The 13637-nt window shown below is 44.1% G+C and overlaps 1 protein-coding gene across 1 annotated transcript in view; it reads left to right on the top strand.

Moving 5' to 3' along the window:
* The first annotated feature begins 12211 nt into the window (after positions 1–12211).
* Positions 12212–13637, top strand: part of LOC129711616 (somatostatin-2-like) — a 3501-nt gene continuing 2075 nt past the window's right edge. Inside the window, exon 1 of the mRNA XM_055659387.1 lies at positions 12212–13113. Coding sequence (XP_055515362.1) covers positions 13012–13113 — 102 coding nt within the window. The 5' untranslated portion in view covers positions 12212–13011. The remainder of the gene's footprint in view (positions 13114–13637) is intronic.

Consider the following 13637-nt stretch of genomic DNA (forward strand, 5'->3'; position numbering starts at 1 on the left):
TTAAATTCTGACTTGCAGCAGCACAACAGGTCTGTATAAATAATAATGATAAACAAAAAAAAAAGAGTTGAAGAAGGAACTGCAGATGCTGGAAAATCGAAGGTAGACAAAACTGCTGGAGATACTCAGCGGGTGAGGCAGCATCTATGGAGCGAAGGAAATAGGCAACATTTGGCTGCAGAGTGGCGCAGCAGTAGAATTGCTGTCTTACAGCGCCAGAGACCCAGGTTCGATCCTGACTACGGGTGCTGTCTGTACGGCGTTTTTACGTTCTCCCTGAGACCACGTGGGTTTCCTCCGGGTGCTCCGGTCCCCGCCCCCAAAGACATACAGGTTTGTAGGCTAATTGGCTCCGATAAAAAAATGAAATTGTCGCTTGTGTATAGGATGGTGCTAGTGTACGGGTGCTCGCTGTTTAGCATGGACTCGTTGGGCCGAATGGCCTGTTTCAATGCTGTACCTCTAAAGTTCAAAGTCTAAAGTTCAATAAATTTAAAAAAAAACAATACTAGTGTTAGAACAAAACTCTAAACTAAACTAAACTAAAAGTCCGAAGTCCCTAATGCAAGCAAGACAGTTCATCGTTTGAAGTTTAGTTGGTGTTTGTAGTGTATAATAGTTGTTGGGAATAAACTGTTCCTAAACCCGGAGGTCACGTTTTCAATCTCCTATAGCTTCTTCCTGTTGGCAGGATTGGAATGATAGCGTGGCCAAGGTACTGTGGGTCCTTGATGATGCTGGCTGTCTCTTTGAGGCAGTGCCTCCTGTGGATCCCTTTGACGGTGCAGAGATCAGTACCTGTGATACGGGGAAGTGTCCACTATGTTTTGTAATCTCATTAGTTCATGGGCATTCGAGTTGCCAAACCAGGCCGTGATGCAACCAATCGACGTGCTCTATACTGTATACCAGCAGAAGTTCAGGAGTGTACTCATCAACGTACCGAATCTCCTCAAATCTTCTAAGTAGAAGCGTTGATGACCTTTCTTTACAATTGCATCAACGTGCTGAGTCCAGGACATGTATATCTTCAGAGATATGTACACCCAGGAACCTGAAGTTTATTCTCTGCACCACTGATTCAGTTGCAAAGGGATGCGCACAGTCCTTGAGCTTAATAACAGGCTTATGATGGTGATGAAAGTCGACCTGTAATCAATGAACTGTGTGATATGTATGTTTGTTGTTCAAGTGGTCCAGTGCAGAGTGGAGTGCCAATAAGATTGCATTCCCCTTTGATCTATTGTAGCGGCAGGCAAATTGTACCAAGCCTAGGTTCTTGTGTTGAAGTTGGAGTTGATATGCGCCTTAACCATCCTCTCAAAATCTCTTTGTTCCTTGAATTAAATAGCCTGACAATTTTTGGTAGACAAAAATGCTGGAGAAACCTAGCGGGTGAGGCAGCATCTATGGAGCGAAGGAAGTAGGCAATGTTTCGGGTCGAAACCCTTCTTTGGACAATTTCTGTTCTTTTCACGTACTCTGATTAATTTTGTATCTATTAAGATTTAAACCTGTTAAAGATTTTTACTACTTGTTGAGTGCAAAGGTGAAAGAGATTACAGATGCTCGGGCAAAGCACAAAGTTCTGGAGGAACACAGCGGGGCAGTCAGCATCTGGGGAGGGAATGGACAGGTAACGTTTCGGGTTGGGTCCCTTCTTCAGGAGTACAGGGAGAAAATTGGAAAATAGAGGTGGGGCGGGGGAAAGCCTGGCAAGTGGACACAGGTGAGGAGGGGTTTGATTCATACATAGATGGAATAAATGACAAAAGTTAAAGTTGAAAGGAAGACAAAAGGGTATCGGATAAGGGGAGAAGAGGTGAGGGTAATGTCAAACTGAAGGGTGAGGTGGATGGATAAGGGGATAAAAGGGCAATGGGGGAAATCGGTAATAAAAAGTCAGAACACTTGAAGAACTCAGTGGATCAATCAATATATGTGGAGGCATAAGTTTGTTGTTGTTTTGGAGTGAGATCCAGTTTCAAAGTCTCAACCTGAAACGTCTGAAGAAGGATCTCGACCCGAAATGTCACCCATTCCTTCTCTCCAGTGAAGCTGCCAGCCATGCTGAGTTACTCCAGAATTTTGTGTCTATCTTCAGTTTAAACCTGCATCTGCAGTTCCTTCCGACACATGTCGACCATCCCTTTGCTTCCATAGATGCCATTTGACATCCTGAGTTCCTCCAGCGATTTGTTTTTCATCCTTTTCTAGGCTGGGTTTGGAGGAAGATGCCCAAATGATAACAGGGAGAGAAACACCTCGCTTTTAAAACTCATTTGTTGCATTTGCTACACAACACATAACGTGGAGATTCAACTCTTCGATTATATATTTTTTTCAGCGCAAAGTCAGCCTCAGAAATTGAAGGTCAGAAGTGGCAATGCTGTGGAAATGTTATGTGTGTGACTGATAGAACAAATCAGACCTCCAACATGCAAACACTTGTAAACGTACAAAATACCTTTAGGTGAATATATTTTTTAACAATGTTCTCATATCCCTCAAAAACATTTCACTTGCGACATGTTATCAGAGTCCTAGAGAGAGATACAGAGCACAACAGGCCCTTCGGCCCGTCGAGTATGTGTCAACCATCAACCACCCTTTCACGCTAAGCCTACTATTTAGTTTAGTTTTTAATTTAGAGATACAGAGCAAAAAAGCCCTTCAACCCACCGTGCCTGGCAAGGAATAGCTGAGGGGGTTGACACAAATGCTGGAGTAAATCAGCGGGATAGGCAGCATCTCTGGAGAGAAGGAATGGATGATTTTTCGGGTTGCAACCCTTCTTCAGACATGTTTATGTCTACCTTCGGTGTAAACCAGCATCTGCAGGTGAGGCGGGGAGGGAGTTGGGGGTTGGGTGGGGGGTTGGGATGTTGATAGAGAGACGGTTGGACAAAGGCCTGAGATGAAAAGACAGAAGATGTGAGACAAATTGATTCAAGAGTTGTAAATTGTGAAGCTAGAGGAAGGAATGTAGGTAGAGGGGGAGGGGAGAAGAAGGTGTGCATCCAGGTGGGGCATAAGGGAGGGAGGGGGTGGGGGAGAGGGGAGGTAGAGAAGTAGGTGGGTAGGTTAAAATAGGAGAATTCAGTGTTCATACCATTGGGTTATGAGCTACCCAAGTATAATATGAGGTTATGGTATAATATACTGTTCTAGTATAATATACTGTTTACCAGTTTGTGCTCACTGTGGCAATGATGGAGGTGCTGTTCCTCTTGTTTCTCTTTCAACAGATGCTGCCCGGCCTGCTGAGTGTGGCTAAGCCTGGCTCCCTAAACGTTGCCCACATGGACACCCTGACAACATTGACCAATTGTTCAATCTATGGAGCATTGCATAGTCATTCTCAGCCCCATTTGGGGTTAGCAATGGTGTTAGACAAGGGGGGATTATGTCCCCAGTCCTTTTTAATCTATATATTGATGATCTGTCTAAACAATTGAAAGCCTATAACACTGGGTGCGTGATTGGTAATATTTTAGTGAACCATATTATGTATGCAGATGATCTTGTGGACTTTAGTCCATCTAGCGATGGTCTCCAGCAGCTCCTTACTATATGTTCTGTGTATGGTGTGGAACATGACATTAAATATAATGCTAGTAAGAGTGCTGTTATGACTGTAGAACCAAAGAGGATAAATGTCTAAAAATTCCTGATTTTAAATTGTCTGACAATAATTTTAGTGTCTGCAATAAGGTAAAATATCTAGGGCATATTATTACAGAACAAATGACAGATGATGAGGATATTTATAGGCAACAGCGCATGCTGTATGTAAAGGCGAATATTCTCTTGCGTAAATTTGGTGCATGTGCAGATGTGGTGAGGATGTGGCTATTTAGAGCATACTGCACACCACTCTACACTGCGCACCTGTGGTCGAACTATGGAAAGACAAGTTTGCAGAGACTAAAGGTGGCATATAACGATGCCATGAGAACACTGCTAAGGAAACCTAGATGGTGTAGTGCCAGTAATATGTTTGTGGCTGCAGGATCGGTACTTTAGAAGCTATCCTAAGAAATCACATGTATAAATTCATTTACAGGATAAATTACTCTAAAAATTATTGTGGCCTTGTCAAACATAAGGGTTAGCACTACACGCTACGAATCCCAGCTGTGGAGACACTGGTATCGTTGTCTCGTTGTAGGACATTGATCATTCTTTTAATCTGGATTTTTAACTTGTGTAGTGTGTTTTAAAAAATATATTATTTATGATGCTTTTATAAGTGATGTACTAAGATTTTATATGTATATGATATTTTTTTACTATGCAATGAATTTTTTTTAATGTAATGTTGCCCCTTGTCTGGACCCCGAGTCCGCAATAAAGTTTATTATTATTATTATTATTATTATTATTATTATTATTATTATCATTCACTCCCATCCTTCCCTCAGGCTTGCACATCTTCAATATGAAGAAGCTGAAATGAGTGTGGAGTCCTGCAGTTCATTTCCCTCCATATCCTGGCATAGTCAACCTGTGGTTAATGGGTCTCACCTAAACCATTGCCATGGTGGACCATGGGCCTGTTTCTGTGCTGTGAGACTCTATACCTCCTGACACACTGACATCAGTGAGGGAACAGGATCAGATGTGAAAGTCAGGCACAAAGTGCTGGAGTAACTCAGGGGGTCAGGCAGCATTTCTGGAGGAAAAGGACGGGTGAGGTGTTGGGTTGGGACACTTTTTCAGATGATGGAGTCGCTGAGGTCAATGGAGGTATTCACTCTGCCTTCTCTGAAGGGACCACGTTAGTGCATCAAACGTCAGGGAACAAGCTTAGACCATCTGTTGTAGATAGATAGATAGATAGATAGATAGATAGATAGATAGATAGATAGATAGATAGATAGATAGATAGATAGATAGATAGATAGATAGATAGATAGATAGATAGATAGATAGATAGATAGATAGATGGATAGATGGATAGATAGATAGATAGCCTTTATTGTCATTCAGACCGAAGTCTAAACGAAATTGCAGCAGTCATACATATAATACAATAAAAACAACAATAAACACATATTAACATCCACCACAGTGAGTCCACCCAGCATCTCCTCACTGTGATGGAGGCAAAAGTCTTAGGTCTGCAGTCTCTTCCCTCCTCTTCTCCCTCTGCGCTGAGGCGATACCCCACCGGGCGATGTTATAAATCAGTCCCGCGGCTCAAACACCGCGGCCCGGGGTGGTTGAAGCTGCCGCCCACCAGTCCTGCAGACGCAGCCGCTGGCCCGCGGCCGAACCTTGGACTCAGGCCACCACCGCCAGAACGCCGTCCCAGCCACCCTCACGTGAGTACCGCACCGACTTCAGCCTCGGGCTGGGCCACCCCGACATGGGCGCCGAAACTCCCCCGGACCGGGCCGTCCCGACATAGATGGATCGATCTCACCCTGCACTAAGGGAAGGTTAGAGATTGAGTCATGCTGTATGACTGTGCTGCATTATTTTGCTGCAGAGAGAACAGATGTGGGTACTTGCTCAAACTACAACCTATTCCAGTTTGAGTGCGTCATATAAAATGTCAAAATGAAATCCAATCCAACACCTCCATTTCCTGCAACCCTGGAGGCAGCATGGCTGTTCTTAAAGGGTTGTTTACTTAGAGCTGTAGACCTGTAGAGTTGTCTGCAATCAATTCTCCAACATTCTGTTTTTCAGGATTGGCTTTCATATTTGTAAAAGGCTAGTTAAAAGGTTACAGAGATTTTATATGTCACACTTTCAGTTACCTCATGATACATCCTTCACCTGTTCAAAGGCTTTTTTAATATCACTTTTTTGATGTGTTGTTTGAGTTGTGATATTTACTTCCTTTAAAACATATTTTGGTCCCTTCACTGAAATTATTAAGACAAACTCTGATTAGGGAATAATTATAAAGATCCACGTGAATGGTGAAAATGTGGGATGATTCCAGCAATTAAGCTTAGAGAATGTTTGGAGAATTTAGTAGTCCACGCCAACCAGCGATAACCCCGCGCACTAGCGCTATATTACACACCAAGGAAAATTTGCAAGTAACATAAGCCGATTAACCTACAAACCTGCACGTCTTTGGAGTGTGGGAGGAAGCACGAGCACCCAGAGAAAATCCAAGTGGTCGCAGGGAGAACGTACAAACTCCGTACAAACTGCACCCGTAGTCAGGATCGAACCCGGGTCTCCTGCGCTGTATGGCAGCAACTTTACCACTGCGCCACCGCTGTGCTACCAAAAGATTCATTAAGATTTATAAAGATTCGGAGAGTTCAACGAATGATCATTGATCTGAAATGCTGCAGTTGATATTAATTTGCCTACAGATAGCAGAGTGCTTAAGAGGAGTGGAGAGGTGGGTGGAGTGAGGGCAGGGTTGGGGATAATGACCTTCAGTCATTAACTCAATCATTATTTGAGTTACAGTTATATTGAAAGTAATGTCAGCAAATGCTTTGCATTCAATGCCATGGTTATGGCGATTTGCATGTGTACCTGGATGTGCCCGCCCCTGTTGATCTGTCCTGGGCCCAGCACACTGATACACTTACAAAAAAATGCTCACCATTGCCTTCACTTCCTCAGAGGTTTGAGGAGATTCAGCATTTCCCCAAATATCCGATCAAACTTCCACAGGTGTGCAGTGGAGAGCAGACTGACTGGTTACGTCAGCGTTGGAGTTGCTGCCTCACCGCGCCACAGACCCGGGTAGGATCCTGACCACGGGCGCTGTCTGTTCGGAGTTTGTACGTTCTTCCCGTCACTACGAGGGGTTTCCAGTTTCCTCCCACACTCCAAACACGGCTTCGGTAAAAATTGTGAATTGCCCCTAGATGGCATTAAGGGCCTGTCCCACTGTACGAGCTAATTCAAGAGTTCTCCCGAGTTTCACCTGACTCGAACTCGGAGAATTACGGTAATAGTAGCAATGGTACAAAAGTTTGAGATTTTAAAAATCAAGTCTGCAATTTATCCCATCAGATAAAGCATAAAATAAGTTTAATTTGACACCTAATTCACTTTCATATCTTCAGTATTAAAAAAGTTATGGCCATTTTCATACTTGAAAATTAGCATCTTGTTCCCTAATGATTTGCCATTGACTTAACACAAAAGTTGTGATCAAGGACAGCCAAATGGCCATAACTTTATTAAAAATTAAGAGAACTGAAAGAAGTTTTCAGTTATTATAGATTGAAGCATTCTGAAACAAATATTAAACAATCTTACTTGGATGACCTGAAATTAAAGCATATAATTAGTTAGTTACCCAATTGTAGCTAATTCCAAAATTCAATTACAGGTACTAGATCTAAACATCTATCCATTTCTTAAGAAAAGATTTACATTTTTAAATAGCCTAAGTGTCCAAAGAACATTCACACAAGAATTCACAATAAAACATGATTTTAAAATCTCATTGTCATTAATTTATAGGCCAAATGGAAGGAATTTAGTGTTTAATTACTGTAAATTAATGGCCATTTAAATCAGTTTGCGAGTGGGATTTTGTGGAACACGCTGGTTTGGAACGTTGCGATTGCAGTGATTTTGAAGCCCATGTTGGCATAAAAAATACTGCCTGTTCGGCTGGGCCCCCAAGTCACCTTCACGCAACTTAAAATTTTGAATAAAAGGATCTTAAGAAGCACTTTTTAATGTAAAAATAAACAGCCTACCTTGCCTTGTCCCCTACGTGACATCCGTCCCATTGTCGGCCTTCGCGGCTTTTAAAGATGATTTTTAATCTACTATAGTAATTAAATAATCCAATTAAGTTTAAAAATAACTGCAGCGAACGAATTTTGCAACGATTTTTCGTCAGCAACAAAGCAGACTGAACAACCTCGATTTCAATAGCCTAGAGAAAACGTCGTTTTTTAAACCCGCCCCCCCTCCCAAAGGCGCCAAAGTCGCGCACATGGGCAGCGGAAGAACTGCAGCGCCGCTGAAGGTAAGTTTTGCAACATACCTAGTAATAGCCGCTCATAGGTACTCGGGGCTCTCGTGGACATTTTTCACCATGTTGAAAAATCTTCACGAGTCTTCACGAGCTTACCGTGTTTCCCAAGTACCTGCCGTTAGCGTTACGAGCCGCTAAGAGGCATCCCGAGCTCCTACTTACCCACTACATACATTCTACGTGCTTACCACAAGTTTGATTTTTTTTTTAAACTCAGCAGAGCTCTTGAATTACCTCGTACAGTGGGACAGGCCCTTTAGTGTACGGGGATCGCTGGTCAGCGCAGACGCGATGGGCTGAAAGGCCTGTTTCTGTGCTATATCTCGAAAAGAAAACATCCCTCACCAATCCAACTTCCCAGAAATTATCATCTTTCTGCTGTTTGTAGGGTGTCACTGACACAGGAGTCAGTGTTACATAGAAAAGTTGTTTGAGTTGTGGTATTAACTTGGTTAAAAACTTTTTTTTTTCCCTTCACGGAAATTATTGGAGTCAGTGTTACATCTGAATCTGAATCTGAATCTGTTTGATCGAGTATTCGGTGAAATGCTGAATCTCCTCAAACCTGTGAGGAAGTGAAGACAATGGTGAGCATTTTTCTGTAAGTGTATCAGTGTGCTGGGCTCAGGTAAGATCAACAGGTACACCCAGGTACACATGCAAATCGCCATAACCATGGCAACGATTGCATTGAATGCAAAGCATTTGCTGACATTACTTTGTATATAACTGTAACTCAAATAATGTTATAAGAAGACCAAGGAGCTCATTGTAGACTTCAGGAAGTCCAGAGGCGGCACGCACACCCCCATCCACATTAACGGGACGGAGGTGGAACGTGTTTCTAGCTTCAGGTTCCTGGGAGTCAACATCTCCGATGACCTCTCTTGGACCCACAATACCTCTACACTGATCAAGAAGGCTCATCAGCGTCTCTTCTTCCTGAGGAGACGGAAGAAGGTCCATCTGTCTCCTCCGATCCTGGTGAACTTCTACCGCTGCACCATCGAGAACGTCCTTACCAACTGCATCACAGTATGGTATCGCAACTGCTCTGTCTCCGACCGGAAGGCACTGCAGAGGGTGGTGAAAATTGCCCAACGCATCACCGGTTCCACGCTCCCCTCCATTGAGTCTGTCCAAAGCAAGCGCTCTCTGCGGAGGGTGCTCAGCATCGCCAAGGACTGCTCTCACCCCAACCATGGACTGTTTACCCTCCTACCATCCGGGAGGCGCTACAGGTCTCTCCGTTGCCGAACCAGCAGGTCGAGGAACAGCTTCTTTCCGGCGGCTGTCACTCTACTAAACAACGTACCTCGGTGACTGCCAATCACCCCCCCCCCCCCCCCCCACTTATTATTTATTTTTTTTTATTCAAATCGTTTGCTATGTCGCTCTTCAAGGGAGATGCTAAATGCATTTTGTTGTCTCTGTACTGTACACTGACAATGACAATCTGAATCTGAATCTGAATCTGAATCTGAATCTGACATAGAAAAGTTGTTTGAGTTGTGGTATTCACTTCCTTAAAAACATTTTTTTTTTCCCTTCACGGAAATTATTGAGCCAAACTCTGATTAGGGAATAATTATAAAGATACATGAGAATGGTAAAAATGTGAGACGATCCCAGCAATTAAGTTTAGAGAATGTTTGAGAATTTAGAGAGACACACAGCGCGAAAGCAGGCCCTTCGGCCCAACTGGTCCACCCCGACCAATGATAACCCCGCACACTAGCGCTATCTTAGGGAGTACAGAGAAGGTTCACCGGACTGATTCCTGAGATGTCAGGATTTTCAGATGAAGAAATACTGGATAGACCCGGCTTGTACTCGCTAGAATTTAGAAGATTGAGGGGGGATCTTATAGAAACTTACAAAATTCTTAAGGGGTTGGACAGGCCAGATGCAGGAAGATTGTTCCTGATGTTGGGGAAGTCCAGAACAAGGGGTCACAGTTTAAGGATAAGGGGGAAATCTTTTAGGACCGAGATGAGAAAAACAATTTTCACACAGAGAATGGTGAATCTCTGAAATTCTCTGCCACAGAAGGTCGTTGAGGCCAGTTCATTGGCTATATTTAAAAGGGAGTTAGTAATGGCCCTTGTGGCTAAAGGTATCAGGGGATATGGAGAGAAGGGAGGTACAGGATACTGAGTTGGATGATCAGCCATGATGATATTGCATGGCGGTGGAGGCTCGAAGGGCCAAATGGTCTACTTCTGCACCTAATTTCTATGTTTCTATGTTTGTATGTTTGAGAACTTAGAGAGACACACAGCCCGAAAACAGGCTATTCGGCCCACCGAGTCCACCCCGACCAATGATAACCCCGCACACTTGTGCTATCTTACACACCAAGGGAAATTTGCAAGTAACATTAGGCGATTAACCTACAAACCTGCACGTCTTTGGAATGTGGGAGGACACCCGAGCACACGGAGAAACCCCACGTGGTTGCAGGGAGAACGTACAAACTCCGCACAAACAGCACCCGTAGTCAGGATCAAACCCAGGTCTCCTGCGCTGAATGGCAGCAACTCTACCACTGCGCCACCGCTGTGCTACTGAAAGATTCATTGATTTATAAAGATTCGGAGAGTTCAAGGACTGTTCATTGATCTGAAATGCTGCGGTTGATATTAATTTGTCTACAGACAGCAGGACTAAGAGGAGTGGAGAGGTGGGTGGAGGTGGAGTGAGGGCAGGGTTGGGGATAATGACCTTCAGTCATGAACTCAATCATTATTTGAGTTACAGTTATATACAAAGTAATGTCAGCAAATGCTTTGCATTCAATGCAATCCTTGCCATGGTTATGGCGATTTGCATGTGTACCTGGATGTACCTGTTGATCTTACCTGAGCCCAGCACACTGATACACTTACAGAAAAATGCTCACCATTTCCTTCACTTCCTCAGAGGTTTGAGGAGATTCAGCATTTCACCGAATACTCGATCAAACTTCCACAGGTTTGCAGTGGAGAGCAGACTGACTGGTTACGTCAGCGGTGGAGTTGCTGCTTCACCGCGCCAGAGACCCGTGTAGGATCCTGACCACGGCGCTGTCTGTTCGGAGTTTGTAAGTTCTTCCCGTCACTGAGAGGGGTTTCCGGTTTCCTCCCACACTCCAAACACGGCTTCGGTAAAAATTGTGAATTGCCCCTAGTGTGTAGGATAGTGTTAAGGGCCTGCCCCACTGTACGAGCTAATTCAAGAGTTCTCCCGAGTTTCCCCTGACTCGAACTCGGAGATTACAGTAATAGCCGCTCGTAGGTACTCGGGGCTCTCATGGAGAGCCTCAACCTATTGAATAACTGATGGCTGCAGAGAAGGTTTCACAATTTGTTCTGTTCATTAACATGTTTTATATGTAACAACATAATTTACCGAGCCACTCCACACACTCCCCTCTCACTCCTATCACTGTCCATTCTGGCACCATGTCTACACCCCGCTCTCTGTCTCTCTCTTCCACCAACATCCCATTTATTCTCCTTGCTCCGTCTGGTTCACTCCCTCTCCCACCGCTCCTCTTGCACTCTCTCGCACCCACCATCCCACTCACTCTCTTAACTCTCTTCCGTCTCTCCTAAGTAACTCTCTTGCACCTCTCTCTGTCACCTTTCTCTCTCCCTCCCATCCCATCTCATCCCTTGATCTCTCTCATTGCTCTGTCACCCATCATGTGTCCACTCACCATCTATGTTCTCCTCCTTAGTGTCTCACCTCCTCACATTGCCTACACTTATACACTCTGTCCTAATCCCTTCCCTCGTTCCCTCTCCCGAACCACCCATCTCTTTTCTCTCTCTCTCTCATTGTCCCCTTTTCTTCATTTTCCCTCCTTCTCCCAATCCGCTCTCCCTACAGCAAATCTCTCTGTCTCCCTTACACACACGCATGTCTTCTATTTCTCTCTTCATTCCCCAACTTCCTTGCGCTGTCCTGTCATAGAGTCATAGAATGATACAGTGTGGAAACAGGCCCTTCGGCCCAACTTGCCCACACCGGCCAATATGTCCCAGCTACTCTAGTCCCACCTGCCTCCGCTTGGTCCATATCCCTCCAAACTTGTCCTATCCATGTACCTGTCTAACTATTTCTTAAACGTTGGGATCGTCTGAACAAGGTTTCCGACCCAAAAGGTCACCCATCCTTTTCCTCCATAGAAGCTGCCTGACCCGCTGCGTTACTCCAGCACGTTGTGTATTTGGTATAAACCAGCGTCTGCAGTTCTTTGTTTCTGGGATCAGATGTGATGTTGGCACAGATGAATTGTCTGCCAGCAACCATGTCTAGGCTTGTATATGAAGACTGCCACTTGGGAGAGATACTGGGTTATGAGGAGCATCTATAGTCCGTGGGAAAAAACAAACCAGGAAAACTGGGCAGTGCAATACACGAAAAGGGGAAATGAATTCTGAACAAGAAATATCACATTACCTTGAAATTTTACTTTTGAGCATAAAATATAATAGGAGATTTAGCATAATGATTATTATTTCACTGCTGAAGAATATTCCACAAGCTTCATCAGGAAATCATATGTTAAATTTAATTACATAGTTAGAAATGATGCAAATCACTCCGTTTACTTCCGTGTTCCTCTCCAGCAGCACAAAGAAATATTCTCACCGTGAAATGTTTATTGTTAGATCCTGCTTGAAAATATCAAAATCGTTCCTACACTGAAGGCTCCAACGTTGTCTGGGGACAAACGTCCGACATTTTATTTTATTCTTTTTATCTAAAGACAGTTTATCGCAGCAATTCAACACTGTCGGGTTTATCCACTCTGTGGTTTGGTTGCGTGTTGCCAGAAGAATGGTTAATCTCAGATGGAGTGTAATTGTTGTCTTTGATGGATTCTCATGTTTAATGATGACTTGGTCGCCTGTGAGTCAGTGGCCGAGGATGTGATGGGCTATAAAAGGGTTGGGGATCAGCAGAGCCAGGCAGAGACTCCTTAGTCGAGGTGCATTGAGAAGATCTCGACCAGACTCCACTTCGGTCCATTACCAAGAGTCAGCATGCAGTTTCTGTGGATGGCAAGCCTCCTGTCTGTGCTGCTCTTGGCATCAAGTGTAACGGCAGCACCCCTGGAAGACAGGCTGAGTCTTCGGTTGAATCGGGTGAGTGAGACCTGAGGAATCAGTTGAGGAGCGTCACTGAAGGGGAATAAGAATTGATGAAGAGGCAAGGAGGCAAAGAGCAAGGGGATCGAGGAGCAAGCACCAGTATATGTGTGTGTGAGAGGAATGCATGGGACAGTGAAACAGACCTGACTGATTTAGAGATGCAGAAGACAAAGGAAGAAAGAAGTAAGAGGAGCATTTGATTTTATCACAGATTTAGGGGAATTCTTTTTTTCTTGAAGCAAGGATGAAAATGTGGAAATATGTTTGGAGTAAAGAAAGTAGCAAACTAAGTAGATGGGGAAAGAAATGAAGCCAAATTGAGTGCTCCAAAATGTTAGTTTTGGAAGGGGGATCCAGAGAGAAAGAGAGGGAGAGGGTGCAAGAGAGAGAGAGGCAGAGAGAGGGAGAGAGGGAGAGAGAGAGAGAGACAGAGAGACAGAGAGAGATCAGTTTATAAATGACTGTCATGGTAGTAATTGTGCAAATACTTTCTCCACTTGCAACTAATTCTCCTCTCC

The sequence above is a fragment of the Leucoraja erinacea genome, chromosome 30 (assembly GCF_028641065.1).
Source record: "Leucoraja erinacea ecotype New England chromosome 30, Leri_hhj_1, whole genome shotgun sequence".
Taxonomy (NCBI): domain Eukaryota; kingdom Metazoa; phylum Chordata; class Chondrichthyes; order Rajiformes; family Rajidae; genus Leucoraja; species Leucoraja erinaceus.